We start from the raw sequence: 27,924 nt of genomic DNA, 5'->3' as shown, positions 1-27,924 counted from the left end.
TGACTGACTCACTAAGTTAGCAGTGGACGAGAAGGTCAGAGACTCATCAGCTCTCTCCCACACCTTTTGTACACAGCAGGGCAGGTGAAGAGCTTTGTGTTGTTTGAAGCCTAGAGGTGTGGTAGCCTAGAGGTAAGATCTGTAACCGTACAATGATTTGTTTAAATGATGGTTCTTTAGGAAATGATTAATTAATTTGACTGATTTACTAAAAATGATTCAGAATCATTTAGGAAATGCATTTAAACATACTACGAGAAAAGCAGTGATACAGACATTAAAGTAATAGTTCAACATGATTTATACCCCAATTGCAGTCAATTAGTCAAGACACGTGATATCTGCCCTTTTTTTTGGTAGGGAATGGGAGATGCTAGGTCAATAAACACTGGAAAAAACTGTCATCAATTTTATCTTGTTCGTACATATCCAAATCTTTATTATATTAACTTCAGAAAATGTACTGAACAATTTAATATTTTATTATTATTTAGAAAATAGCCTAATTAAAATCGATTTCCAGTAATATAAAATATTATTATATATTGTTATATTATATATTAATATTAATATTTTTATAGTCAAAAACAAATATTGTAACCCGGTCAGACTACCACTTGTATTTAGACACTATTTCAAGACATATCTAGAACCTTCAGACATTGTAGACTAATGTTTTTTGTCAGGCCATTGGAAATCAAAACAAGATTGATTGGTTATACTGGTTATACTGGTGCTAATCAAATTTGGAAGGCTTTCAGTGCAGCTCCTGAAGACCTAACCAATGGAAAAGCTTCCTTGGCTGTATCATCCTAGACACCTAGGGGGAAAGGCCTAAAGGGCCCTGAGGGTTCCCCACTGCATGTTTATTGACTATTTATTGACAAGCTCTTGTGTTACTAGAGCTTGGATGCCATGTAGGCAAGGTCACTTGAATTTATGTCATTACAGTACTGTACTGTGTTAATATTGATCTTTGAGGCATGCTGAAAGTTGTTGTTTGGTTTGTCCTCTTGCTGGTGAACTATTACACTGCTGTGAGTAGTCTGTTCAGTCTGTTACCTATGAATGCAACTGATAGTTGGCCTATTTAACATTTTACAGATGTTGAAAACGCTCATGCCTGTGTTCATTAAGCATGTAATCTACAACTGAATATGCATATAAATTTGATCTGCTTTGATGATGTGTTTAATCCAGACCCTCAGACTCAATAACATGTTTGATGAATGTTCTTGCAAGGTCTGTGTGTGTGTCTGTGTGAAGAATGGGCTATGTTGGTACTGTGTGTGTTTGTGCTAGGCTAGCAGTGTGTCTGGAGGGTGCGTCCTCAGCCATGAGAGCCACTGATCTGCTGGGGTCTCAGTAAGAGGAGGAGGAACAAAAATATAGCAGCTACAGCTCAGGACCCTCCCACTTGTTTATTTTCCTACCTCTCTCACCCTCTTCCTCTCTCTCTTCTCCAGCACCTTCCTCAGATTGATGTATTTTTCTTCAGCATTAGCTGATTCTTACCTAAACATCCAGTCCAGAGGAAACTGCTAGCCCAAGTGCTGACAAGGTTTTCAGGGCATGTGTTTGGACTAGGGGTGTAAGAAAATATCAAAATATCAAAATATCATATGGAAGTAGTGTAATATATTATGTTGTACAATACTGTATTGATTCTCAAAACACAGTATAAATTTTTAATTAATAGTTTATATACACACATGAGTTTTGTGTTGCGTTTAAACTCTGATTAATTCAGATCCCACTCTCATTGCAAAAAAAAACACATTTATTTTACTCAGATTTTATGCATGATGGTGTGTTTTTATACTGATAGTTTTTCAAAGTTTTTAGTAAGACATATTGCAACATATCGGCTATATTTATTCTGTTTTTGCACGTCACATTTAAATGGTTCAAATCCACATTTAACACATTTTAGTATAAGATAAAGACAACAACATTCAAAACCTGTATTACCAATGGCAGCCAATCTTGGCAGTAACGACTGCAATCGTTTGCGATAACTTGCTCTTTTACATCCCTGTGGAGGAATGTTGGCTCACTTCTCAAAGCAGAATTGTTTTAATTTAAACATTGGGGCATTTTCAATATAGTTTAAGGTCCTGCCACAGCATCTCAATGGGATTCAGGTCAGCACTTTGACCAACTGCAACAGCAACCTTTTTTTTTTTTTTTAAGCCTTTTTTTTTTTTGTTTGCTTTGGATCATTGTCCTGCTGCATAACCCAACTGCTCTTGTAACTGCTTGCAATGTAATTCAGTTGTACAGAGCAATCAGTGTTTATTTCTCGAAGAATAGAAAAAGATACAGGCAGAGATATGTGTGTGCAGCTCTAACTATGTATGTGTTAATAAGAGTGAGAATGACCCTCAATGTCCTCTCCTGTAGGTGTTTCAGGACCTGGGTGTGTCGGTGCTGGCTGGGGCAGCTGAGGGATACAATATCTGTCTGTTTGCATATGGACAGACCGGCTCAGGGAAGACCTACACGATGATGGGCACTCCAGTGAGTCACTCAATGCAGTCATGGTTTCATATTAGAAACTAAAACGCATTACATAGATGCTCATTTGCACATAATTTGATCATTTATATATGTTCCTTGTGCAGGATTCAATTGGACTGACTCCTAGGATCTGTCAAGTAGGTCTCTAAAATACGACTGCAATATTTGATATAATATTGTTCTAATAAAAAAAGGCCTGTAGTCACTGTAGAGCAGGGGGACACAACTCCAGTCCTGTAAGGCCAGCCTCCCTCCCTCAATGTTTGAAGGGTGCCCTACTCAAACACATCTGATTCAACTCATCAGTTATTTACCAGGCAATATGAGTGTGTTTTAGTAGGGCAACTAGCAAAGTGCTGGAGACCGGGTGCCTTCCAGGACTGGAGTTGTGCACCGCTGCTGTAGAGTCTTATAGAATGTTTTACTCATCGTATCTTTCTCTTTGTATCAGGGGCTTTTCCGATCTGACATGGACTCTCCAGATGGACAGAACTGTAGGGTTGAAATAAGGTGAGAGGCAACTCCTAATTCTTTTGTTGGCTCTTATGGTAAGAATTGTAACAGTACAGTAGAGTAGAGAGTGTGAGGAACCTTTCTATGTCACCTTTATTTTAAGAGTGTGCTAGAAGTAGCTCAGTATGTATTCTTCCATTCTTTCAGCTTTTTAGAGATCTATAACGAGCGTGTGCGTGATCTGCTGAGAGGGATGGAGCAGAAGAAGCCAGCCCCCCTGCGTGTGAGGGAGCACCCAGAGAAGGGCCCGTATGTACAGGGTGAGAGTTAATTGAACATAGCCATTTATACAGCTTTCAGTATAATTCCATTACTGCAACCAGAACTCATGAAAACCTCAAGCCAATGACCTGTAAGTGACCTGTTCCCTCACCTCGTGTAACATGACCCGCACTGTGTGGCTTTCAGCATTAGAGTAATGCGCACACCGTTGATAAATGGTTGTGTATTTTAAGTTTTGTGGTAGCTGCGCGTGAAGCTTTGTCTCTTTGCGTATCGTGTTCACAGCTGAACTTTCATTTAAAAGCAGTGCTGCTTACAGCGTAGCACTTTGGCACCACCTCCTTTCCCCCACCCCCTTTCTTTTTGTCCAGCGTCCAACATCCAGTCATTGTGTGTATCAGGAGAAATCCCAGAACAGCAAAGGAAGTGACCTCACCTTCCTTTGGCTGAACGAAGCCCAGTGGAATACACAAACTCTCTCTCTCTCTCTCTCTCTCTCTCTCTCTCTCTCTCTCTCTCAGACACTCATAAACACATATTTCTCCCAAGACCTTTAAATCGAGCCAGGCGTCCTCAATATCCTCATGTTTTCAATGCTTATGTGTGTTACAGTAGAGTAACTCGTCTTTCTGAAACAGGAACAGAGATGTTCTGTGACTAAGAAGGGGTCCTCAGTGTTCTGATGATGTGTGTTCTAGGTCTCTCTCAGCATGTGGTGTCTGACTACAAGCAGGCAGTTAATCTGCTGGAGGAGGGCATCGCGAACCGCATCACAGCAGCCACGCACGTTCATGACGCCAGCAGCCGCTCGCACGCCATCTTCAGCATCCAGTACACACAGGTCCCAATCACACGACCACTAAACAGCACCAGCTGAGCTCACGCCGGCATTGCCATTACCCTGTTTCCAAATTTATCCGTCCTGTGATCAGTAAAATCTTATTTTACCACACACATAATGCCTGCTCATCATATTTCCTACACCAAATGTGGTCCATAGGCAATACTGTAATGTGCAGTATTTCATTACTGCCATGCAAAAAATTGGCTCTCCATTTGTTGCTGTTTTAATTTTTTTGACATAATGTGAATCTGGCAGTAGTTCTTTACTTTGTATCAAAGTCATGGCAAGTGGACCAATACAAATGCTCCAAAATACCAAGCAGATTTGCTTTTTTAGTTTTGCAATGGAGCTATGAGGCTAATAAAGGCAAGTATTGATAGGTTCTAGCCACCAACGTCTATCCCTGCCTAAATCATTAGGGCTATGTATTGGTAAGAACCTAGCGATACAATATGTATTGTGATATATTGCGATACTGTTATCAAGATGATATATTGTCATTTTTTTATCATTTTTTTAAATGGTATAAAAACACGCCACCATCTGCATTAAATCAGAGTAAAAGAAAAGTTTACTTTTTATACAATCAGAACAGTGGGTTATCTAGCCCTTGAGGGTAAACACAGCACAAACTGAACCTCTATCTCCCAACTATTTTTGCATCTAGTCTATTAATTAAAAATCTATATGGTGGTCAATACAGTCAATACAGTATTCAATACAGTATTGCACAACATAATATCGGAATATTGCCATTTGTGTAGATAACAGCATGTCATACAGTGTCAGAAGCCACAAAAGCAAGTCTATTACCCAACAATTTGACATAGTTTGAGACACAGTTCTAGGCACCTATGAAACTAAGAATTAAAAAGCTCATTTTTATGTTCAACACTGTATTTATTAAAACACCCACATCCCCACGTAATATTTATAGTAATCATCCAACGCCTGTTTTGCTAAATCAATATGACAGTATCACTTAATGATGTGAGCTGGTGATGGAATTGAACACATCCATGCGGAGAGAAGTCTGACACCAAACATTGCTCTTTAAACTAGCTCACAAGATCTCAACTACTTTAACCCCTTAATGCAGCAAGGCTTATTACACACTAAGGTGTATTATTCATTAACTGCAGGGGACTTCTATACAAACTGGTGGGGCTATTTCTTGGTAATAGAATGTGTTCTAATGTGTTCTAATGTCGTCTTGTGTTTTACAAGCAAACACTCTTATTTCCAAAATGAATGGTTTTAAATAATGTGCTTCAGTGTCTAAAATCTCTGCACAGTATTGCATGTCATGATGTAGGCATGTAGTTTGTATGATGCTATCCTGTAGGCTATAAGCTTTTATGTATTAGCTACATTAGCTTTGTAGCTCCAGTGCAACATCAGACACCAGACATTCTGCCTGATTGATTAAATGTATGCATTTGATTTCTGTCCTAACTAGTGTTTTGAATGTTGCTACTATTAAACTATTAAAAATTATTAAAAATTATTGAAAGTAACCAATTCACCTACATTTCTAACAGCTATTCTTTTGTGTGCTGTTTTTAGGCTATTTTAGAGAATAACCTCCCTTCTGAAATAGTAAGCAAGATCAACCTGGTAGACCTGGCTGGCAGGTGAGTGATTTTGCATCCACCACACAAAGGTTTTTCCACCCCTTCTGTATTAAACTGCTGCTGAAGTGATACTGAAGTGCCTCCACTTGACCATAACCTGATTATTAGCTGTTTAAGCTCATATGCTTTCAACTTCAGTGACTGTTTAGGTTGCCCCCTAGTGGAACTGTCTGGCTATTAGCACTTACACTTTGTTGTGTCTTTATTTTTTTCATCTGTCAGTGAGAGAGCGGACCCTCACTACTGCAGAGACCGCATCACTGAAGGAGCCAATATCAACAAGTCTCTGGTGACTCTGGGCATTGTCATTTCAGCTCTCGGTACGGAAAATGCAGCAACATTTCTCCCTGTACTTTTTCTTTTTGTTCGTTCTTCCACCTGCCCCTCACTCTCTTATCTGTATCCTCCTCCAGCCCAGAACTCTCAGATGTGCAGCAGCAGTCAGAGCATCAACAGCATGCTGAGTGAGGGGGAGGGCAGTACTGTGGGCAGTCACTCCAGCTCGCTGTCCAGCAGTGGCCGCAGGCACTGCTTCATCCCCTACAGGGACTCTGTGCTCACCTGGCTGCTTAAAGACAGCCTGGGGGGCAACTCGAAAACCATAATGATTGCAAGTGAGTCTGGGTAAAACCTTAGAATCCTAGAGTTAACTGAGCTGTTTATCATTTTATGTAATAATTGTATGTATTACTTCTATGGAGTCTAAGTAATTTGCAGTCAGTGATTTTATGTTGGTATATTTCCTGCAGCTATATCCCCTTCTTGTAGCAGCTATAATGAAACTCTCAGCACTCTTCGCTATGCAGCTCATGCCAGGAACATCGTCAACAAGCCGAGAGTCAATGAGGTGGGTTTGTGTATGGCTGCACAGCTGTACATGAATTGTCTAATTCTGATTGCTGCCATTTGTTGATGATACAGTCTTCAACTATTAGATGCCTTTATTGCTCCTAGGACGCCAATGTTAGACTGATCAGGGAGCTTCGGGAGGAGGTTGATCGGCTGAAGAGCATGCTGCTGAACTTCTCAATGGTATTACACTTACCATTCTCTTTAATAAAAACACCTACCTAGTCAATACTTCCTCTTTCTTATGAGGTCCATTTGATTTGTAGGTCCACTCTATACGCTGCACATCAGTAGCCTGGAAACAGCCTTTTCAGAGAAATTTTAAGTGATGCTTGGTTTTCATTGATACCTTTCAGTTATGTGAGTAATGGCAAAACGTAGCATTTATGCCTTGTTTTAAGCACTGTAACAAGAACATAATGAAAATGTTTTTTGTAATTATTTCATAGTCTTACTGGATAGTGTTGCTGTCTTCTCAGTGTCCTCTCTGTGTGTTGTGTGGTTAGCTAGCTGAAGAGACTATAGCTAGTCGGCTGGGGTTAACTTTTAACTAACATTTACTTATTTCCCTGGGTTAGGCTTACTTTTGTGGCCCTTTTGAGTTTCCTTTCTGATTAATAGTCCAGTTTCTTTTCGAAGGAGCAGACCTTGGAAATACTTCCCAGGCTGGAAGTAGCCTTGATCAAGTAGACTTGATGCCTTGGTGCCCACTTTGTCTCACAAGTCAATGTTTTAGAAGGCAGTGTAGTGATGAAGGCCTCTGCACTCAAATCACAAAGGAAACAATACATCCTGGCCTTGCAAGGGTATCGACAGCCCAATGCTAGATATGAGCACTTAGCTGTGTTGTCAGTAGCTGTTAGCATTTTCTCCCAAGTCTAGATTACTTACTTCGATTCAGACATGACTGGGTGCCTTTCTGCCTCAGAATCCTATCTGAGTAGGCAGCAAGCATGTCTTATATGCCTTACAACAAACTGCCTATACAGCATGTGGACCAACAAGGCTGGTGTTTCTAATAAAGTGGTGTATATAAGCAAGTATAACATAAACCAATGCTCATACAAATGGTGGTTTTGCTAAGTGTTGACTGTTTATTTGCTGTGTCCATAGCAGAGGAACCCAAGCCCCTCGCTGAGTGATGAGAGAGATAACAGCTTTTCTGATATAGTGCTCCAGAATGAACTGAAGGTCTGTTTGCTACTTCTTTCAAGGTACATAACAGAAAGCCGTCCTGCTTCCATATCTCAACAACCCTATCTTTGCTGTCTTCCTCCAGGTGGAGCAGCTGACTAAAGACTGGTCAGAGAGTTGGCGACACAAGCGGTCACTGCTGGAGGAGTACAGCGTGGATATTAACCAGGACAGAGCAGGAGTTCAGATACATTCTCTGCTGCCCCATCTAATCGCTCTGGAGTCCGACGTGCTGAGTACAGGAGTGAGGATCTACCACCTGCGGGTACTGATCTGGTCAATCCTTACAAGTCGAGTGATTGTATTGTACTTCAATGGCAAGAGGTTCCAAAAACATGGCAGAAGTTTAGTATATACTAGTATATACAGAAGTCTAGTATATACAGTTACATTGCAATACTTATCTAATAAATCCCTCCTTCACCCCTTAGATCCTGTATGTAAGCCTATACTGCTTTACGTTTCTAACTACAATACTGTCATCATTAGGACCTGGTGGGACTCCACAACATATGCTAAATCAAACAGTTACATAATATCCAACAGTACTTTCTGAACTAGGATTTATAACTGAATAATGAGAATCTACAGTCCAAGAGCTTAATGCAAATCAAATGAGCAACTGATGGAACTGAACAGATCCATATAGTATCTGGAGCTCACAGAGAAGTCAGGAACCAAACATGTGTTCTTCTGTGCTCTTCCAACCAACATACAGTATACGCGCAAAAGTATCCAGAAACTCCTTTCAGTGAGTGAGTTTGGTTGCTTTATGGGGTTCCCATTACTGACCCAGGCATTTGGTTGCACATGCACATCTTGTTTAATCGCCATAGAACCTCACTAATGCTCTCATGGCCAAATGCCTTCGAATTCTCACAGCAATGTTCCAAAATCTCGAGGAGAGGCTGTTACAGCAGCAAGGGGAAGACATGCTCCCTGTCATAACTCTTGATTTCAAAAGCAAAGTTTGTGTCTACAGACTTTTGGACATATAGTGTAAGCATATACTATAGTGTTCGTTCTGATGTTATGTGGTGTTTTACTGGCAAAAACACACTTACGTTCATGGCATTTGGCTTTTGTAGAGTTAGGAGTTTTGTCCAGGAACTCTTACTGTTGGCTTGGTGTGCTTGCTAGGGAAATGAACACTGGTCTGCCACAGGGAAGACAATGCTGCTACCCACTATGCTACACCAACCCGTTCACTGCTCAGATAATTAGCTGAACAGTTTTGGTGACTGCCTAAGACTTTTGCACAGTATTGTGTCTATTATGTCTTGCTTGTTTTAATAAGTTTAAAGAAATATTAAATATACAGGTATATGCATGTGTTATGATCCACACATTTCTTCTGATTTCTGCTTTCTAACTACATGTTGCTTATGTTTTCCCTGCTTTTCCCTGCTTTCCTTTCCTGCTCTCTCTGCAAAGCTCTTTGAGGTGCTCTCCGTGGGCAGGTAAAGCAGCTCTGGTTGTGTGCAGCTGGTTAATCCCTTTTGAGTTTTCTTTCTCTCTCTTTCCACTTTCATGCTGTGTGTGTTTAGCAGTGCAGAGCCTGGGCAGCTTTACTCAGGCTTTTCTGCTTGGCTTTACTAAGGCTTTGAGGCTTGTTGGTAGGTTTCTGCAAGCTCAGTGAGGGCCGGTCCTGAAGACAAAAGTGGCCCCAGGCTCTGCTGCTCGGGCGTTTTTCCATGTGCTAAAAGTTAAAGCCCCCAAGAACGAGTCGGTGCCCGCAGTGCGTCCGGACTTACATAAGCAAGCTCCTGATACCTCATTGAAAGCATGCCTTTGAGGTGCGATTTGCACCGGAGCTCTGAGCAAATAAACAGAGCCTGTAAGATTATCGTCAAGGTAGTTATGAAGCATGTGTTTGTTTTGGGCACGGCCAACCGTGCACTTCTCTGAAATGTTCTCATCAACCCTTGCTCTTCTGTGTGCTACAGGAAGGGGTCACCAGAATTGGACCTCATGAACAGAATGGAGAGGAACCCCATATAGGTAGGGCTTGTTTATTTTATATTATACACTACTGTTCAAAGGCTTACAATATAAATGTAATTACAGGGAAATATACAAAAAGGGTTAGGAAATTTGCAGTAGGTCTTTAGATGGTAGTGTGTTGTATAATAACAAGAATTAAGGTTTAGTACAATTTGCAGTGCCTCACATGTCTAAAGTGATGAATGATATGAATAGTAATAGCTTTACTTTAACACCTGCATACATGACCCTTACCCAGAATTGTAATAATTCTGATTTTACTTACTGGTGTAGAGCGGATGTAGAGCGTCCATAATAAAGTTTTTATAAAATTACTATCCATATAAAAACATGGTCATATCATAGTATTAATCATGTTGAACTCGACATAGCAAGGCCTTTCAAACATTTGAATAGCAGTGAAGCTCTATATATTCATTTGACTTTCAGAAGTTGATGGATTTGTTTAACCTGTGACTTTGCATTGTCCCAGTTCTGCCAGAGGGTTCAGTGTGTGAAGTTGAGAATCGGAACGGAGTGGTCCTCCTCAGACCTCTCCCACACAGTGTCTGTGTGGTCAACGACAGAGTGGTCACTGAACACTGTAGACTTGCACAAGGTAAAAAGAACCATTGCTTGCAGCTTGCGCTTAAAAAGCCTTAGATGCGACTCCCAAGTCGCAAAGTAGTAATAAAGTACAGTGGGGTATGTCTGTACTTACATGGAATAAAACCTTATTGTTTTATGGTCCGGTTCGTTTTCAAGGTGCAGTGATAACATTAGGAGGAGTCCACAAGTTCCGGTTCAACCACCCTGCAGAGGCTGCAGTTCTGAGAGAAAGGAGACGGGTATTGTATTCTCCATAAATGTATAGCTATGGATATAGGATATGGATGGATATATATGTAGATACAGGTATAGATTCTAGAGCTGCTAGGTTCAGAAACACACAAATATGCACTGTATGGACAAAAGTATTGGGGTACACTGCTTGTCTGTCTGAGCAGGGTACTGTAGTAGAAAGCCATCATTGCAACAAGTACATAGTGAAGTCTTCAACTGACTCAACAAGCACAGTTCCATACCTGATGTTAGAGGTTCCAGTATTTTTGTCCACATAGTGTATCTTTATCACAATGCCACCTGCTGGTATTAACAGGAATGTGTTTGTTAAATTATAATACAGCATTTCATTCATTTATTGATCAAAACAATACAATCAAAATCTATACAGAGACGATGAAAATGCCAAATCTTGTTTTTACAGACTAGTGAAGCAGGTCTACTTTGTGGCCCCAATGAGCCTAACTCCTTCACCCCTATCTCGAGGTAACTTCTGTGTAATATTTCATCTACAGTACATTTGTTTTGTGAGATATCTGCAAGAATGTCAGAGAAGATTCTGCATCAGTAATACTTGCACAAATGTTTAATCACATGGTTCGAGGTTGTGGTGCTAGTGACTGGAAGTGTTGGACCAATAATGAGCTCTCTAGAGAACTATTATCTTGTTTTCCTAAGAGTTACTCAGGGTTACTTGGTAACGGAAGGATGCAGAATGTAGGTAAGCCTCATTGACTGAGGCAGTCAGCCAGTTGTCTTCTTATACTGGCACTTTTTAAATAGTTTAATAGATTTTCTGCTATTTCTCTTAGAAAAATAGGGCAATAGTATGTTGTATTTTAGTATGGTATTTGCCTACTAGAGTCTGTTACATTTAATATATTAGCAAATAGATTTCTGTATATTTCTGTGCACTATGTTTTTCTTATTGTTTAGGACGGTGGGAACTGGTGGTCAGGAGCTCAGTGACGGTTCGACTCCCAGACAGCAGCTGGAGGAACAGCAGCGTTACGTGGAGTGCCTGCGGGAGGAGATCCAGGTGGAACAGAGACGAACTGAGAAAGAGCTAGAAAGAGAACAGGCCCATCTCCGTCAGCAACACTCAGAGAGTGAGTCCTCTAATTTTATGTACAGTAAAGGTTGTCCTAATTGCAAAGCATAATATTGCAATGTCAAATATATTTGATCATTTTGAGAAAATATGGCCAGTGCAAATTGTGTCTGGTTTATAGAAATCAGAGATTAATTAGTTAATTTCATCATTGCTTTTCTTTTGTCATGTGAATAATAAACACCACAGCTGAGCAACGCCTCTTTTAATGGCACATTAATTTTACATTAGGAACTAAAGTTGATTTTTTTATATGACCTCCTGTCAAATCACTGCATTAAACTATTAGCCATATTAACTTTTTATGCAAAGGGTGGAACTATGTCTTCTCTTTGCCTCACAGTTGAGCAGTGGATCTTGCAAGAAAAGCAGCGTCTTGCTGCTATCAGGGAGAAGGGAACACTGGAGTCAGCAGTGCAGACTGATCTCCTTCCTCTGCCTGTATTGACTGATGCTGGTCAGAAACCTTTGGACAGGGGTGATGTAGAAACAGTGAGTCTATCACTGATCGTGGGAGTTAGGAAACAGGTTGTGCAAGAGGAGCTCCTGAGACACCATGCACTGCGAAGAGCCGAGAACCGTGTTCGGCGCAAAAGGCTGCACTACCAGCTGGAGAGAATTGCTCGCAAGAGACATCTGCTGGAGGCAAAGCGAGAACTTCAGAGATTAGAGAATGCCTTTCCTCTTGGAGTGGAAGGGCCCTCATCCCCCGAGTTGGGGTCACCTTCAAAGTGCAGAGGTCGCCCTGTTGTCTTGCGGAGACATTCTTTTTCTGCCGAGCTTTTGTCTCGACTTTACCCTCAGCACACACCCATTTTCAGGTAAGTAAAGGCCATTGTGCCAAAATGAGATAAGACCTGTATAGAGATGTGTTTATTGAGTAATTAATTGAACTATGTCCTCTTCTTTTGTTCTAACAGCCAGTTTCTTAGGAGGAACAGATCATCAGAGTCCACATCATCACTCTCTGGCTTTATTTGCCCCAGGAAATGGCTATCTGATGAATGTCTGCCTGATCAAAAGACTCGATCCCGCTCCAACACTATGCCCTCAAGATATAGGCAGGAGACCTCAAGTAGGGTAGGATCCTCTGAGAACCTCAAAGTCTCACAGAAGAAGGATGGACCTTCTGCTGCATCTGAACCTGAATCATCAGTCGCGAACCATACAGGAGATCACCATGTATCCTCACAATCTGCACTGGACTCAAACAATAGAGAGACCAAAAAGGTACTACCAATAATAAAACAATCCAGTTCACCAAAAGGCTCGTCCAAGGGAGGCAAGTATGGTGGAAGTAAGGGCCTGGAGTCAATCCGCAAAGCACTTTCCAGATCAGTTGGCTCTGGGATAAAGACAGCCTTATCGAGGGTGTTTCGGAAGCCTCCTTTAGGAATGCGAGGTGGCAGAGGTGCTAAGCCTGCTAGCAGAGCAAAAGCTCAATTTGCTGGGGACAGAGATAGGGATAAAGTCGTGGGAGACAGAGAGACAAATGAGTTGAAGTACCCTATTAAAGCAACAGTGTCTTGTGAAGGTCTGGAGCGCCTTACCTCAATAAAAGACAAGAAGCAGAGACGTTGGCACAGTGCTGAGGCCCTGACTAATAAAACAAAAAAATGGGTTAGGATGCAGCAAGGGCTGACTGGATGTGTAGAGAATGATGTTAAAGAAGAAACTGATGGCTCTTCAGATTGTGACAGCCTTTTCTCAATGGATTCGCTCTCCTCAGCTTACGCCACAGCTTTGGCAGAGCAGCTTCAGCAGGAGGAGTGCGAGCCAAGCGAGGCAGAAAGTGAGGACAGTCAGATGTCTAAGGACTCTCTTGTCATGGAGAGTAGTGGTAAACACATTACTGCAAGGCCAGCGCTTACACCCAGTCATTCTCTGAGTCATAGTTTCCAGCCTTCATTCAGTTCTCAATCAATCACCACTACAGTAAAAATGGAGAAATCCAAAGAAATGCCTGCAGAAGTTTTTTGGAGCCTACGTGGTAGTCCTAAACCTGGAAGACTAAACGAGTCTCAAGTAGCTAAAGAGCTACCACCCTGCTCAGACCTAGTGTATGAATCCAGACCTTCAAGTGACACCAGCGTCAAAGAGCGAGAGAACTTACTTGCCCTTACCGATGCGTGGTCCTCCACAGATGCAGCTGATAGTCCCCGAAGCCTCAGAGTGTCAGAGGGCTTGTTGAAACAGGCACTACACAAGCCACCAGAGAAGAGAAGCAGCCAAAGCCCAGCTAGTCTGGATCTGTGTGGTACAATGAATGGACAAAGATCATCTCGCTCTGATTCTACAGAGGGACAAGGTGACACACTTGAGGAACAGAGTCATGCGTCTTCTGAAATGGAAACAAACTTAGATAACAGTTGGAGTGATTCAGACTCTACACCTCGTTCCACACATGAACATACCCTATTGTATGAGAGCACTGGACGGTATTCTACAGGAGAGCCTTGCATCACTAAGACCATGGAGAGCAGTCTATGTCCAAGTGCTTCTACAGATGCTCATGAAAAAGATACGTTAATCACTAATATTGAAGTTCCACCAGAAGCAGGGCTTTTGGACTGGAATAGTGAGGATGTTGCAGTGGTCAGTGCTACTTCCACAAATAGTGGAGTTCCAGGCTCTTCAAGATGCACCTCTGATAAAGCTACTGATAAGGACATGCAGAACATGTTTAATGACAGATATGCAACACAAGAGCACTTTACACAGTTAAAACAAGAAACACAAAGTACAGAACGATTTGAGGCTTCTCAGCTTGCCAGTGGCCCTTCTGCCATCTCAAAGTATGATGGACATCTAGCATCTTTAGAAATTCTTTATTCTGATAGAAACTCTCAAACTTCAGCTATTTTAAGAAATACTAAGAACCAGTTCTTTATGACTTTCAGTGAGGACCTCAATCAATCAGTAATACAGACTTTAGAAACAGAAATTTCAAATGAGTGTCAAAGCAAACTCCAGAACCTGGTTAGCCATGGAGAAAAGGCTGTGGATGATAGAAAAACCTTGCAGTATCAAGAAATGACTGATTTGTCCCTCGCAGAAAAGTGTACAGAGTCCTATGATGCAAGAGATACCAAAGATTGCACTTTTAAAACAAATATGATGTCCCAGATTCCTATTGAAGCAGCTGATGCATCAAAACACTGTTGTGTTCAGCCAGAACCTGAGCCTGAGCCTGTTAATTCACAATTTAAGCAGTCAGGAAAAGGGAGCAGTGATTCTCATGATGTATCATTAGCCAATTTCAAAAATACTGAAAAATGTTGCATGGAAACCTTTGCTCTAAGTAGTTCTGCTGTTATAGGAGATAATGAGTCGGTGAAGCCTGACCGAGTCAGCAACACAAGAAACGTGTCACTAGTAGAAAAAGAGATGCCGGTCAGTTTCTCCAGTGACTGCAGAAATGGAAACTTTGAGGACAGTTCTAAATCACCTGCAAAGGATGAAGACATCAGGAGCCAAAATAGCAGTAATTCTTCTCTCAGCTATACAGCTGATGACAGACCATGGATCACAGGCCCTGAACAAAATCAGAAATCCAGCCATTTTTTGCAAGGAAATGATCCAATCAGTGTAGAGAAGTTGGAAGTCATTGACCGAGGAAAGCTTCTTGAAGAGAGAAAGTTTCAAACTATTGGTCTCTCAATAAATGAGAAGATCTCAGAAGTGGTGAAAGAACATCTCAATATGTCCTTCAACGTGGATGGGGTTGAAGAAGGTAATGGAGAATCAGAGGCATGCAGAACAATATCCTCAACAATCTCTAGCTTGGATTGCCTTAACATTCCTGAAGTTTCATTAGAAGGTTCACAAATACAGCCATGTGTGACGGAGCCTATTGATAACAGCCCCAAAGTGAACAAGGCAAGTGGCTGTCTTCAAGGGGAATGTTTCATCAAATGTTCCTCCACAACAAAAGAAATGTTATTACACCACCCAGAAAGTGAACTCATCAGTAATGGTTTTTGTCAGTCAGTGGAGCATTATACTGTAGATTGCAGTGGCCCGTGTGTACCAACTGATGATCATCTTGATTGCTTAAACACTGGCTATCGAAATGGTACAGTGGTCACACCCACTCATATACAGGGTCCCGAAGATACTCCACACTCTGAACATTTCAGTTATACTAACATTACAAAAGCTGAACAAGTTGATGAGTGTGAGCTGAGGAAATCCGATTCTACAGCCATCAACAAAGCTTGTCAGAATTTCACTCCTGCAAGTACCTCTGTAAAGACTGAAGACTGTGGAGGTGGTGTAGCATCTTGCATACAAGGGAGGCTAGAACTTTCTCCAGCAGGAAGCAACTTTTCAGAGGTCTCAGATTCACAGAAAGAAAGTGGCACTTTTCTGGTCTTGCATCATGTGAAGGATTGCATTGCTTCAGAAATGTCTAATGAGGTGGATAACCGTACATCTGTGAAGGTTAGCAAAGGAGATATGACTGTTGATTTTCTGCAGGACAGGGATGTCCGTAGTGAGTCAAAGATTCAGTTTGAAAGTAAATGCTTGGTTAATTCCGATATTCACCAGACCTCGGATTCTAGACCATTTAACAAGCAGGCACATCATCAAGTATGTGTTCCCTTAGACAGAATTAGACAGGTTGTAAATGCCCAAGATCAACCTAGTATTGAAAAGACCACAAACACATCTTGCAGCATTCCTAATAGCAATGACCAAGACAACAAACCTGTAGATCTCACCTGTCCTGGAGAATTGATCACACAGACCACCTTTTATGAAGCCAGCCATCAAGCCAAGGTTCTGCTGACATCCTGTACCTCACTGCCACAAAGAGATGATCAGGTATACATCATGCAAAAGGCTATGACGAATAGGACAGTTTATGACAGTCCTCAACCAGAAGATCAGTCAGTCTGTGAAGATGACCACAAGTATCATAAAGACAAGATTCAGGGAGAGTCCAAGAATATTCAAGGTGAAGAGACGCTAAAGCATGCGAACAGCCTGCAATGTGGAGAGTCAGCAATCCACTTTGACTCTACAGTTTCAAGCAAAGAAGGAAAACAGACCGACATGAGTGGAGCAAATAAACCTGACCCCAAATCTTTAGTGACTGCTAAGAAAACTAGGCCATTAAATACACACCCAAAGGAACATCATGAGCACAAAATTGAATTCACTGAAAAGGCAGCTGGAGGGGAAGATCACACAAAACCGATTAGTGCAAGATTGACTTCTTGCAGTAATAATGATGAACGGCAGAGAGCAAAGCCAAAGAAGTACAGGAGAGCCCATTTTACAGCCCCTCCAAGTTCATCTACGGACTCAACACCCGATTCATCTTTCGATGAGATTGCCAGAACCAGAGTCCATCAGTGCAGCACAGCCACTCGAGTCAAACCAGCCACTGCTTTTGGAAGATCATATGTAGTTGCTCAGAACAGAGCAGGAACTCTCTCACCCAGTCAACAACATATGTCCTTACCTTCAGTTATTAGTCCAAGACCAGTGGAGTCAAAACCAACAGAAAATTGTGGTGACGCCACTGATGGAGCAGAAATGCAGAGTAGTCTGACACAGAGACAGTCTCATCTTACAGCAGAAATATGTTCAGCTCAAGATGGTTTGTTAAGGGATGAAGAAATACTGAATGTAACCAGGAACTGTTGTAAATGTCTTACACCTGAAATTAAGCCTGAAAGATCACAGCCATTTGAGAAGAATTCTATGCAAAGTCGAGAACCTACCCTGCATTTTGCTTCAAGTGACATCAACCCATTTATTCATGCAAGGAAAAGTGATGACGTGCTAAAAGTTATGCCCAAAAATCAAATATTTGGAAGTGCTGTCAACATATCCAGCCAGCTTTCCCAGCTGGAAAGTGGTGACAAGCGCATTACCAGATGTTGCAGTGTGGACAATGGGCTAAATATCCAGAATTCTCCTTTTAATTCCCATCTGAGCACTTATGCAGTCCAGAAAGGGCTTTCTAGCACATTAAGCAGTGTTGAAGATTCCAAAGAGCATATTTCCACAGACTCCCAGCTGAAGGAAGCATGTAGTACCTCCTTTGTCTCCAGCGACAAAACCGTAGCAGCTTCAAGCTGTGACTCTTTCAACAATACCTCAGACTTAGGCAATAGCTCAGGCCAAGTTGATGAAATAGTACTAGTTTACTCATCTGAACAAGAAACACCAGAAAGTGAGAATCAGGGTTTAAGAAAATGTGACCATGGCACACAGACAGTCTTGTGTAATGAGAATCTGACGAAAAGTAGACACCGGAGAAGCAACACTCAGGTTCCTGTTTCCAAACCAGCACATGGAACATCAACCACCTGGGCGAGTCTGCAGAATATGTCTGAACATCTCTCAGAGTTGATTCTCAACACATCAGACCTTCTGGGGAACATCCAGTGTATGAGAACAGTGGACAGGAGTTCCCTAAAATATGAGCATCCTCAAAGAAATCGCAGTAAAGTTTCAAAGGTCCACTCTGGAAAGCAGTGTAAGAGAGATGGCTCTACTCAGACTACTGTAGATATTGGTATCCAGACTGAAGCTTCAGTGCTAGTGAAGCAGAGCAAAGTTCTCCCTAAAAGCCCATCTGTGCAGAAACCCAAAGCTCATGAGGTCAACGTAATCGTCAAAGTGATTGGCTCAGATGTTTGCAGCGATTCCCAGCAAGATGGCGTCAAGTGTTTTAGGGATCCGTGCGAAGGTAGGCAGAGCTTTGAAACTATTCGAAGTATGCCTGACTTGCGTCCTGAAGGTTTGCCCACCTCTGAGCAACTGGGTAGAAAGTTAGAGGTTTCAGCTTCCAAGGTACTCTCCCTAGAGACTGTGGCACCAAATCACCATTATCCTGACCACAAGGCCTTAACTATTGACTCTGTAGATCAGACGCCTAGTAAGCTGCCTTCCAGCTGCTTTGGAGTTTGTGCTCACAGCAAATGCCCTTCTGATGGGTTGGCTAGGGAGAACCAGGCATATCAGATGAAACCAAAGCCAAAGATTTGCCCTGATAAACGGGTATTGTTAATGGACCGTGCCTCTTCACCTATTCTCACTGTGGAGGTGTCGAATTGCTCTCAGAAAGGGAAGACGAAGCCTGCTCAGTGCTTATCAAATCACAGGACAACTAAAATGCAAAGCACCACTGAGAAACAAGTCTTAAGGACCTTCAAAAGTCCTCTTGAAAGCAAACAACTGTTGCCAACCACTGAAACTGAAGGACGGCATCAGAGGAACGACTTTAGCATTTATCAGAAAGAAAAGGTGTGTGAGAACAGATCAGTTTCATCAGTGTCTCGTGAAAACTTTAGTGACCTTGATTGCTCAAATGGAGATGGATCTGACATATACTCCACAGAGAGCACATCCTTACCTGGTAGATGTGTTCAAACTGAAAAAAAGAAATTCCTTCATGGAGTCCCCACTCAAGAAGCGAGTCAGTCCATTTTTTTGCGCTATCCCCCATCTCCTAGTCACTCTTCTTCAGTTAAACACAGGCAGCGGGAGGATAGTAGCCGAAAAATATTGCAGTCCTCAACACCAATCGGTCGAAGCTATGAGAGCAGTGTACTACAACATAACCACAGACTCTCTCGAGATTCAGTGAAGTGCTGGGGTGATTTCAGCCAAAGCAATCTCCACTACCAAGACGAAGATGTGGTGTCACTGGCTCCGAGCGAGTGCAATACAGACATATTGCTCAGTGTCAACCCACTCACTGAAACCAGTCCTCTCAAAGAGGACCAATGGGTCCCTGAAGCCCTGCCAATGCACAACAAGTTTACCAACTGGTCAGGCATCAATCAACAGTCAACCTTGTTCACTAATAAGCGCAATCCAATCATGAACAAATCTCCAGAAGGTCATCAGCCACCATTGGCAGAGTCTAGGCCTGAACTAGAAGGGGCCGATAGAAGGACGAGGGAAATTGAGAGACTGCGGAAGGAACGGGAGCAGGTGTTGGCCTCAGTGTGTCTGGACTTGAGTCCTCAACAGCTAAGTGTGGAGCTGACAGAGGCCAAGTTACATTATGGCCTAGGAGAGACAGACACTCTGCTAAAGATGCTGCAGTCCAGTCCCAGAGAGGAGTCTGCCATCTCCACCAAACAGCAGCTCTATGACAGGTGTGTTTTATAAGACAATTTGTAAATCTTACTGAAATCTTACAGTTTCAGAAAACGTTTATCACTGACCATGACTGTTCATGACTTGTGCTATATACAGTCATGTGAAAAAGTTAGGGCACCTCATGAAAGCCTGTTTTAACATATTTAAACAGTTAGTCAAAATGTATTATTAATTGTTTTTATTAACTTATTAAAAATAAATATGAGCTATTATATATCTATATATATCATAATATATTCTTCTCTTCCTCAGGCACAGGAGGAGTATTGATAACCTGAAGAAGGAAAGACAAACTCAACTTCAAAAGTGCCGCCGGGCTCGAAGCCTCAGCCCCAGCAAGCACCCGAACTCATCAAGTCATGAGACGGAGAAGTCTCAAAGACGCTCAGATCTGCCAAGCCGACGAATGGAGTATCTGCAACAGCTCCGCCAAGAAGTAGTGGAGATGAGCAGGTGAATAACTGTCAGTCCCTTTCCCCTCCTGTGAGCCCTAATTTCATATATTCTATTAGTATATTTTTGACATTATCTCACAGATGTAAATCTGCATTATGTTCTACATAACAAAACATATTTAGATGTTTTTTATTCATTATTGAATTTTGATGAAGTTCAGTGAAGAATTTTGAAGTTCAGTGATAAACAATATGAAACCCTTTTTGTCAAGTTACATTATATGTCCATTATATGTATGTTTTTGGACACCCCTTCTTGCATTTAGCTACTTTAAGTTGTGCCCATTGCTGACATTGATGTGCAAATTTGCGTGCACACACAAGCGGTTTTTCTAGTGTCTGTAGAGAATTACTGCCAATAGGACTCTCTGGAGCAGATAAACATGAACCTATTGGCATCATGCCTAATGCCAATACCTAATGTGCTAGAGGGTTATAAAGAATGGATCCCCCCAGCATTGAGCTGAAACTGTTCTCTGGAATGATGGTGCTCCATCCAATACGTTTTGGGAGGAATTGGGGAGTTGGGGATGAGGTGGGGTGGTGATCATCTAACATCCTGACCTAACTAACTTTATTATTGCTGAATGCAATCAAACCTTCACAGCAATGCTCTAAAATCTAGTAGAAAGCCTTCCCTGGACAGTTCAACAAAAAGCGGGATAAACTATTTTCAATTACCTTGATTTTTCGAGGAAACAATGAATGAGCAGGTGTCCCAATACTTTACTCTGATGGGGTTTGGTCACTTGTAAAATATAAGGCATTCTGTGATATTACTTGTACTCTAACTTAGTTCTTGGAAATATGCAGCTTTCTCAGTGATCTAGTTGATGTTACATTAATGAAAATATTGACAGCTAAACAGCTCTGATGGATAGATGGCTATATTGATTGATAGATAAATAAGTAAATAATCTCCGTTCCAGAGTCCCTGATCCAACTAGAAGAGGGGGTCAGTGTCCCTCTGATATTGAGTTCCTGCTGCGTGACTATAGTCGTGCGCGAGAGGAGGCGAGGACAGAGATAGCCCGAGCACGAGAGCGGCTTCGTGAGAGGACAGAGCAGGAGAAAAGGAGATTACAGCAACAGGCTCTCGCACAGGCTGTAAAGGTGAGTGGCTAGAATGCATCACACAAACAACCAATAGCTGCCTTTAGGGCAGTGCGTGTTGGTGTCAGTCTTTGGTCATCCTGGAACATGTTAAATACTGATGAAGTTGTTTTTTTATTGTGTTAAGTATTACTAAGATTGTGGAGGTATGTACATTAATATCTCTTTAATGTTTACTTTATTGCTGATGTAGGACGACCTGAGGCTTCGCACACGTTTCAGCAGCAGCACCTTGTGCACTGGTTCCAATCTCAGCCTATCCTCTGGACCAACATCTGGCTACAACAGCAGCAATGCAGCATTACTGAAAGATGGAATCTCACCATTAGTACAGGTATGGATGTGAAATGTGCTGTAGTATGATGGTATTGTTGAAATGTTTGATGTACGGTTCCCTCTCCAGTCCATACATGGAAACTAACGATTCAGCCTAAAGCAGTTTTTAGCTTCATGTTGAAGTGATTAGTGCATTATTGCAGACCAGGCTGTTGAATATGTGTAGCCAATCAAAACAAAGGCTATTTAATACAAAAGTCCTATAAACAGCATTTTTAGCAGACCTTTCTGTCATATCTTTCCTTTCATATTCCAGTTCATATAATTTTTAGTAGCCTTATATTTAATGTAATATAAAAGAATATATAGAGACTATTGGAGAACTTGCATTTATAAAGAATTGCGTCTAAAGAACATTTTTATTAATTTCTTAGTGTTTATCTTCGTTTTTTTTTTTTTTTTTCAGGAAGACTGTTGTGAATCCAACCCCAGATATTTTAGCCACCTGGTAGCTAATGCTAGGCTAGCTGGCTACATTTTCTATTTGGCCTTTTGCAGCTACTGACACAAACCAGCCATAAACTAATATGGAAAAAAAATAATAGGTACTAACAATGTAGCACCTAGCCTAGAAAACCTGTCTAGCCCTATGGTAAAAGACAGTACACCATAGCTGTTTGTTGTGCATCCAGATGAGGAGGGACAGATTGATATATTTAAGGGTCATTGTGTAGAAGACAGAGACCACAGCTGGCATTAGCCACTGCACGACTCTCCCGAAGACACACAATGTCCTTCTGTTAGTAGAGTTTAAACACAAATCAGTGCTCTGACTTGCTCAGTTCCACTTATTCCTTTTACTGATTGTAGCTCAGGAACACATAAAAATGAACATGATATATTTTGCTAGTTAAATGGCTCGCTACAATATCACATTATGTCTGCTATAGTCATTTGGAGCAAAAATGACTAAACACTACTAACACCCTACTGGAAAGAAGCCTCTCTCTCTCTCTCTCTCTCTCTCTGTGAATAATCAAAAAGCTTTATTTTAAGGGATAAACAAAAATTGGAAGGTCATATGAAAATGATTTTCTACTATTTCTGGTTCATAAAAGATTTAGTAAAAAAAAATGTAATTGGTGAAGTGCAATACAGGGACTTTAAGAGATGTTGTTCTTTTGGCCTGATGTTCCTCAGATCACTGGAGTCTCAGAGACCGGATTGAGAGTCAGGACTCGACCTCCCATGATTCCTCCACAGAGTTTAAAGACACCTCGTGCATGGCTTTCTGCTCAAGGTGAGTGCTGACCTTTGGAGCAGCAGCAATAGCAGTGCATTCTGAATTTGATCTAAGCAGAAATTCTCTTCAGATGTTCGCCTGGAGACCTCCTCTTCTAGATATGAGCTTCAGTCCTCCTCCTCGCCATCATCTCCCCCTACACGGCAGCGCACCTTTTCCTTCGGCTCTCCCTCATCTCTTTCTACGTCCTACCAGGACATTGCAGACTGCGCTCTCTCCAGTGCTATATCCGAGGTAGAGTGTGCGTGTGTGTGTGTGTGTTTACAGTGTTTTCAAGTGTGTTACATAAGAATTGTGTGAAACGAAGTGTTCAGCCTGTGCTTGATTTACTTTATCGTCTCTCAGGTTCATTTAGCTTCCGCTGGAGACTTGAGGAACCTGCTGGCAGGGAAGGCTGCGGGTGGCTGGAGGTTGGTGTTTTGTAAAAAGTTAAAAGATGGGGTGGATATGACATTTTGTTCACTTGTCAAGTTCAGTCTAAAGGCTCATTTATGCATGACGATAAATACGGACACAGATAGGGACAGAACTTTCTGTGCGTACTCTGCGTTCATTTCATCTGTGAAAGTTTATGGATATGGACGGAATGAAGCTGTACCACTGGGTGGAGTGTAGCCAGTAGCTCAAGTGAGACATGACTACTGCCAAACTGTCACCATTTTACACCAGTTACAGCCGTTTACAACATTTCGACGTAGTAAGTACATTATCACAGCCTCCTCCACTGTGGCCATGTCTGTTGTTTTGAGACACTGAACTCTAGTGGATGTTTTATTTAACATCCATGCCAACATAAAAAAGACTTATAAAAGTATATGGGTAGTGACTGTTATGACATTTGAAACAGATGTCTTAATTTTCTTACTTAAAGGGAGTATAAATGAGCCTTGACACGTCAGAGCATTTTCAGCTTCCCATCAGCTGTGTAATCCAAAAACATTCAATGATGTTGAGGTCTGGACTCTGGGGTGTCAGAAAACACATGACATGAATTTGCTAGATTGGAGTGTGGGTTTAAAGTTTTCTCTCGCAAACCTGAATGTTTAAACAATACAGCTGCGTCAGATATTATAAGAAACAGAATAGCCGTGCTCATAGAGCTGTGTGTTGGCAAGAACGTAGTGATATGATGCGTATCACAATACAGGGGTTACAAATACATTTATTGCGATACTGTAAGGAAGATGATATATTGTGATATCCTAGATTTAAGGAAAACCCATAGTAGAAAAAACACCATCTACATAAAATTTGAGTAAAAAAAAGTTTTATCGCTCTGGGTTTAAACACATCACACATTTTTAAGAGAAACAAGACATTTGATATATCTTGATACTTTTTTACACCCCTACATGCTATACAATATTGTCACATTTCTGCACTGCGGTATCATCATTTTCTGGTCTGTTGTTACTCCCATAATTTCTTTTGGAAACGCTTTTCTCTTCCTTACACAAGTGAATTGCCTTGTATTAAATCTCCTCAAAAATAACTAATGAATGAGTGTTTTCTAGCTTCTATACCATGCTGTACACTGTACTGTACTGTTAGTGTTATTAGTATTAGTGTAAAATTCAAGAAATTAAATAAAAAAAACACTAATAATATTATTAATAATATTACTACTAATATTAATACTATCCCATCCCTAGAAATGAAGTACATTTACATTTAAATATGTACAACCTGGAGAGATGCAGCATCTCAAAGATAAACTTTGGTTTATTCCTGTATTTGTCCAGGCATCAGGGAATGGAACGAGGTGTCCAGACTTTCCACAGGCCCTGCTCAAGACCAACGGCTCATGGCTTTCTGGGGGCTGTAGAGCTGGACAGACCCTTGGCCAATCTGTGGTGTTTGATCCGAGACCACTCCAAGACTCATCTCTACAACGAGTCTCTAAAGTCCGCCTGGACTCGACCGCTAGACAACAGCACACAATTAGGTGACAAAACATCATCAACATCAATGTCTGTATAGTGAAGGGCAGGGAGAACACATTGTACATTGTAGCTAATGCTTCTATTGCTTTCACTAGTCTACCTGTTGACGGATCCGTCCAACTGTCAGCTGAAACAGCCGCGGGATTTCTGTTGCCTGAGCACTGAGTCCAAACAGGTGAGTTTTCTCCATTTAATTGCTCTGCTGTCTGCTAAATAATCGAAATGCTGCTTTGTGGATTACACAGATCTGCCCTTTGACATTCTGGTGTTGCGATACGTTGCGTTTCTTTTTCACTTAGCAGACACTCAGCAGAGCAGTCATCTTTACCACATTCATGTTATTTGCACCAGTTAACTCCCTCTCTCTTACCCCTTCAGGACGATATGTGGGTGTTGGCTATGCAGTCTGTGTTTGAGGAGTCTCTGCCTCGGCCCAGTGTGGACACTGTACGAGGAGAGATGCTTCCCAGTGCCTGGATCCTTCAGCCCAGCCAGCGCCAGGGTCGAGAGGTGGTCACAGTTATCTACCTGCTACAGGTAACTTTCTATACTTAACCTCCATAATTCTCTTATCAGCTGCATTTCTGTATTCAGCAGACAATCATTTTGCTGACTCGGTGGCTTCGGGCCACTGTGTCAGCAAAACGGCAGAATGTAAATCAGTGAACACGCAGCACCCCCAAAATAGAACCAGCCCTTGGAGTGGAGAGAGATTATATCAAGAGTTTGCTTTTGTGGAAACTGCTGGGTAGAACAGAGGTAGAACCCTGTGTCTGATACAGCACGAGGCGAAACTGCATAAACAGCATTTGAAACATGCTTCCTTTAATTAAAATGAAAGAATTTTGGGACTAATCGTGATACCTTGTTGAATAATTCCAAACAATTAATTAATTATTTAGGGGGGTCCCAAGGGGGATGTCTGTAATAAAAGTTTTACATAATATCCTTGCGTCTGAACAGCAGGAAAATCACCACAGGACAAGCAAGCTAAATACATCACATGGTGACATGACTACAGTTTTTTTTGTTTGTTTGTTTTTTTTACGATTCAGAAAGTGTTTAAAATGTACCTGGGGATCTTGAATATGTGTACTTTGAGACTACTGTAAATACGGTATGGTCCAAAAGCCTTTTTCTTACCAAAGTGAGGCCTGGAAGAACACAGAGATGTGTATCCTGCCGTGATTTAAATGATCAGATCAATTTTATTAGATCAGATTACTAATAAATGCATGCGTACAGCTGTCCATGAGGGGGAGCACAAAGCGAGATTTGTATTTACCGCTGTGGTGTAAAAGGAAATTATACTTCCCAACTCTAGGGGGAGCCCAGTAGCAAGTATTGGTCTTATCATCAGGATGGCAAGGTCAATTTCTCGCTCTTTCTGGGTTTATCTCCACCCACATTTCACTCAGTGCTATGCTAGTCAGTTTGGGCGTCTGTCAGTTGATGTTATTGAATTGGACAATTAACGTCCCCCACCAAGTGTTGTCAGCTGTCTAATGGCATAGCATTAGTGGCAGATATAAGATGCAGTGGCTCCCTTCTTGTGACTCGGAAGAAGCACATGCTAGCCATTACCCTCTCAGGCCTGGTGGACTCATGTGATTAAGGTCCTAGCGATTGGGAGGATGCAGCTATGCATTTGGACATGAGAAAGGTGGGAAAGAACAGTAAGCTAGAAGAAACCCCCTTCTCCCAACCAAATAATAAAAAAAAATTGTGACATTTTTCATTTTAAGTGATCAGTTTTCTTTTGTATAATCTGTATGTTGAGCTTGGACTGAGCATTTAAAGCTAATTAATAATAAATCATTAAGTGAAACTGAGTGACCTGCATTTTAACATGCTAATTAAAACGAATTGCTTCACCCTCATTGATTCAGTGTAAATATAACATTTCCTCAGTGACCATTGTGACCAGTGTGTGTCTCCCCCCACAGGTGGATCTGGGCAGTCCGTCCCTGCCTCAGAGGCTGCTGAGCACAGTGACAAGGAAGCAGGCTGCCATTATTGCGGACCTTAATTCTTTAATCCCCTTCTCATGACCTGTCAGGCTTCATGTAGCATTGAGCACTTATTCTGAAGGTCTTTGCTAAAATTTGCACCTCGTTCTTGTTTGTTTGTTTTTTTTTCTCTCTTGATTGGGTTCTTTTCCTCAGAGCACTGATGGTGTGTTTATGTGAATTTATTTTCATATTTTATCCTTTTTTTTTGTATGTGTGCTTTTTTACGGTGCTTCCTTGTGCCAAAGTGTGGACAGGAATTATTTTTTATGCATGTCACAAGTGTCCTGAGGCTTCATTTGTTCTCAACTGTAACTTATGAAAATTACTTGACATAAATAAATGTGTACATAGCTCTGCATATCATAATCACAAGGGGTATGCAGATCATATCAGTCCAGTATTCTGTAGGCGCATAGCGTAGTGATGTTATGAAGCTTGTTTTACTGAGCTTCTGAATCAGAGCTCTTATATTTAAAACTTGAATTTGACAGAAATCCCAGAATGTATGTCAGAATGTATAATATGCAGTTTAGGGCTTAGAGTGTGATTTATCATTAGGGTTATTCTCATGAAACATTGAAGTACTCAGAGCCAGCCTTTTTTTAAATCTGTACAAACAATTATAACTCAAATGAATCTGAATGATTAAATGGAAATTCATATTTAGCAACATTTTCCAAGTGATCAAATTCTCATTACCGATACACAGACAGAAATGAAAATGTGTCAGAATGTTTTATTTCTTTCTCTTTTTAGAATCTACAGTCTTATGTTCACTCCTGGTCAAATAACATGTGTTCACATACTTTAAAAAGAAGTTCCTCATATTGTGCAACAAAAACAAACAAACAAACAAACAAACAAAAACATTAACTGTGGCGTGTAACAAAAAAAATTGCTTGTTTCTTGTAGAGGATATTGTCCACCTCTTTTCATTCAACAAAGAGTCATTTGACCAGAGCACCCAAGACTGTGTTAATTT

The 27,924-nt window shown here is 41.3% G+C and overlaps 1 protein-coding gene across 3 annotated transcripts in view; it reads left to right on the top strand.

Moving 5' to 3' along the window:
• Positions 1 to 27,612, top strand: part of stard9 (StAR-related lipid transfer (START) domain containing 9) — a 48,495-nt gene extending 20,883 nt beyond the window's left edge. The window contains exons 4-32 of one of the 3 annotated variants that reach the window (XM_072689580.1): positions 2,404 to 2,520; positions 2,625 to 2,657; positions 2,972 to 3,030; positions 3,181 to 3,293; positions 3,954 to 4,096; positions 5,666 to 5,733; positions 5,956 to 6,053; positions 6,147 to 6,347; positions 6,483 to 6,580; positions 6,688 to 6,765; positions 7,699 to 7,773; positions 7,862 to 8,041; positions 9,723 to 9,777; positions 10,253 to 10,378; positions 10,525 to 10,607; positions 11,027 to 11,088; positions 11,539 to 11,711; positions 12,057 to 12,534; positions 12,634 to 19,836; positions 20,093 to 20,293; positions 21,225 to 21,408; positions 21,602 to 21,742; positions 22,885 to 22,984; positions 23,058 to 23,221; positions 23,333 to 23,397; positions 24,730 to 24,932; positions 25,026 to 25,105; positions 25,309 to 25,467; positions 26,877 to 27,612. In XM_072689580.1, the coding sequence (XP_072545681.1) occupies positions 2,404 to 2,520; positions 2,625 to 2,657; positions 2,972 to 3,030; positions 3,181 to 3,293; positions 3,954 to 4,096; positions 5,666 to 5,733; positions 5,956 to 6,053; positions 6,147 to 6,347; positions 6,483 to 6,580; positions 6,688 to 6,765; positions 7,699 to 7,773; positions 7,862 to 8,041; positions 9,723 to 9,777; positions 10,253 to 10,378; positions 10,525 to 10,607; positions 11,027 to 11,088; positions 11,539 to 11,711; positions 12,057 to 12,534; positions 12,634 to 19,836; positions 20,093 to 20,293; positions 21,225 to 21,408; positions 21,602 to 21,742; positions 22,885 to 22,984; positions 23,058 to 23,221; positions 23,333 to 23,397; positions 24,730 to 24,932; positions 25,026 to 25,105; positions 25,309 to 25,467; positions 26,877 to 26,981 (10,845 nt within the window). In that variant the 3' untranslated portion in view covers positions 26,982 to 27,612. Of the gene's footprint in view, positions 1 to 2,403; positions 2,521 to 2,624; positions 2,658 to 2,971; positions 3,031 to 3,180; positions 3,294 to 3,953; positions 4,097 to 5,665; positions 5,734 to 5,955; positions 6,054 to 6,146; positions 6,348 to 6,482; positions 6,581 to 6,687; positions 6,766 to 7,695; positions 7,774 to 7,861; positions 8,042 to 9,722; positions 9,778 to 10,252; positions 10,379 to 10,524; positions 10,608 to 11,026; positions 11,089 to 11,538; positions 11,712 to 12,056; positions 12,535 to 12,633; positions 19,837 to 20,092; positions 20,294 to 21,224; positions 21,409 to 21,601; positions 21,743 to 22,884; positions 22,985 to 23,044; positions 23,222 to 23,332; positions 23,398 to 24,729; positions 24,933 to 25,025; positions 25,106 to 25,308; positions 25,468 to 26,876 lie in introns of those variants that run through there. The other 2 variants (XM_072689579.1, XM_072689581.1) reach the window with 2 other exon arrangements.
• The last annotated feature ends 312 nt before the right edge of the window (positions 27,613 to 27,924 follow it).

The sequence above is a fragment of the Salminus brasiliensis genome, chromosome 10, assembly GCF_030463535.1.
Source record: "Salminus brasiliensis chromosome 10, fSalBra1.hap2, whole genome shotgun sequence".
Taxonomy (NCBI): Eukaryota; Metazoa; Chordata; class Actinopteri; order Characiformes; family Bryconidae; genus Salminus; species Salminus brasiliensis.
The sequence above is the reverse complement of the archived record's forward strand: the minus strand, read 5'-3'. Positions and strand labels throughout refer to the sequence as shown.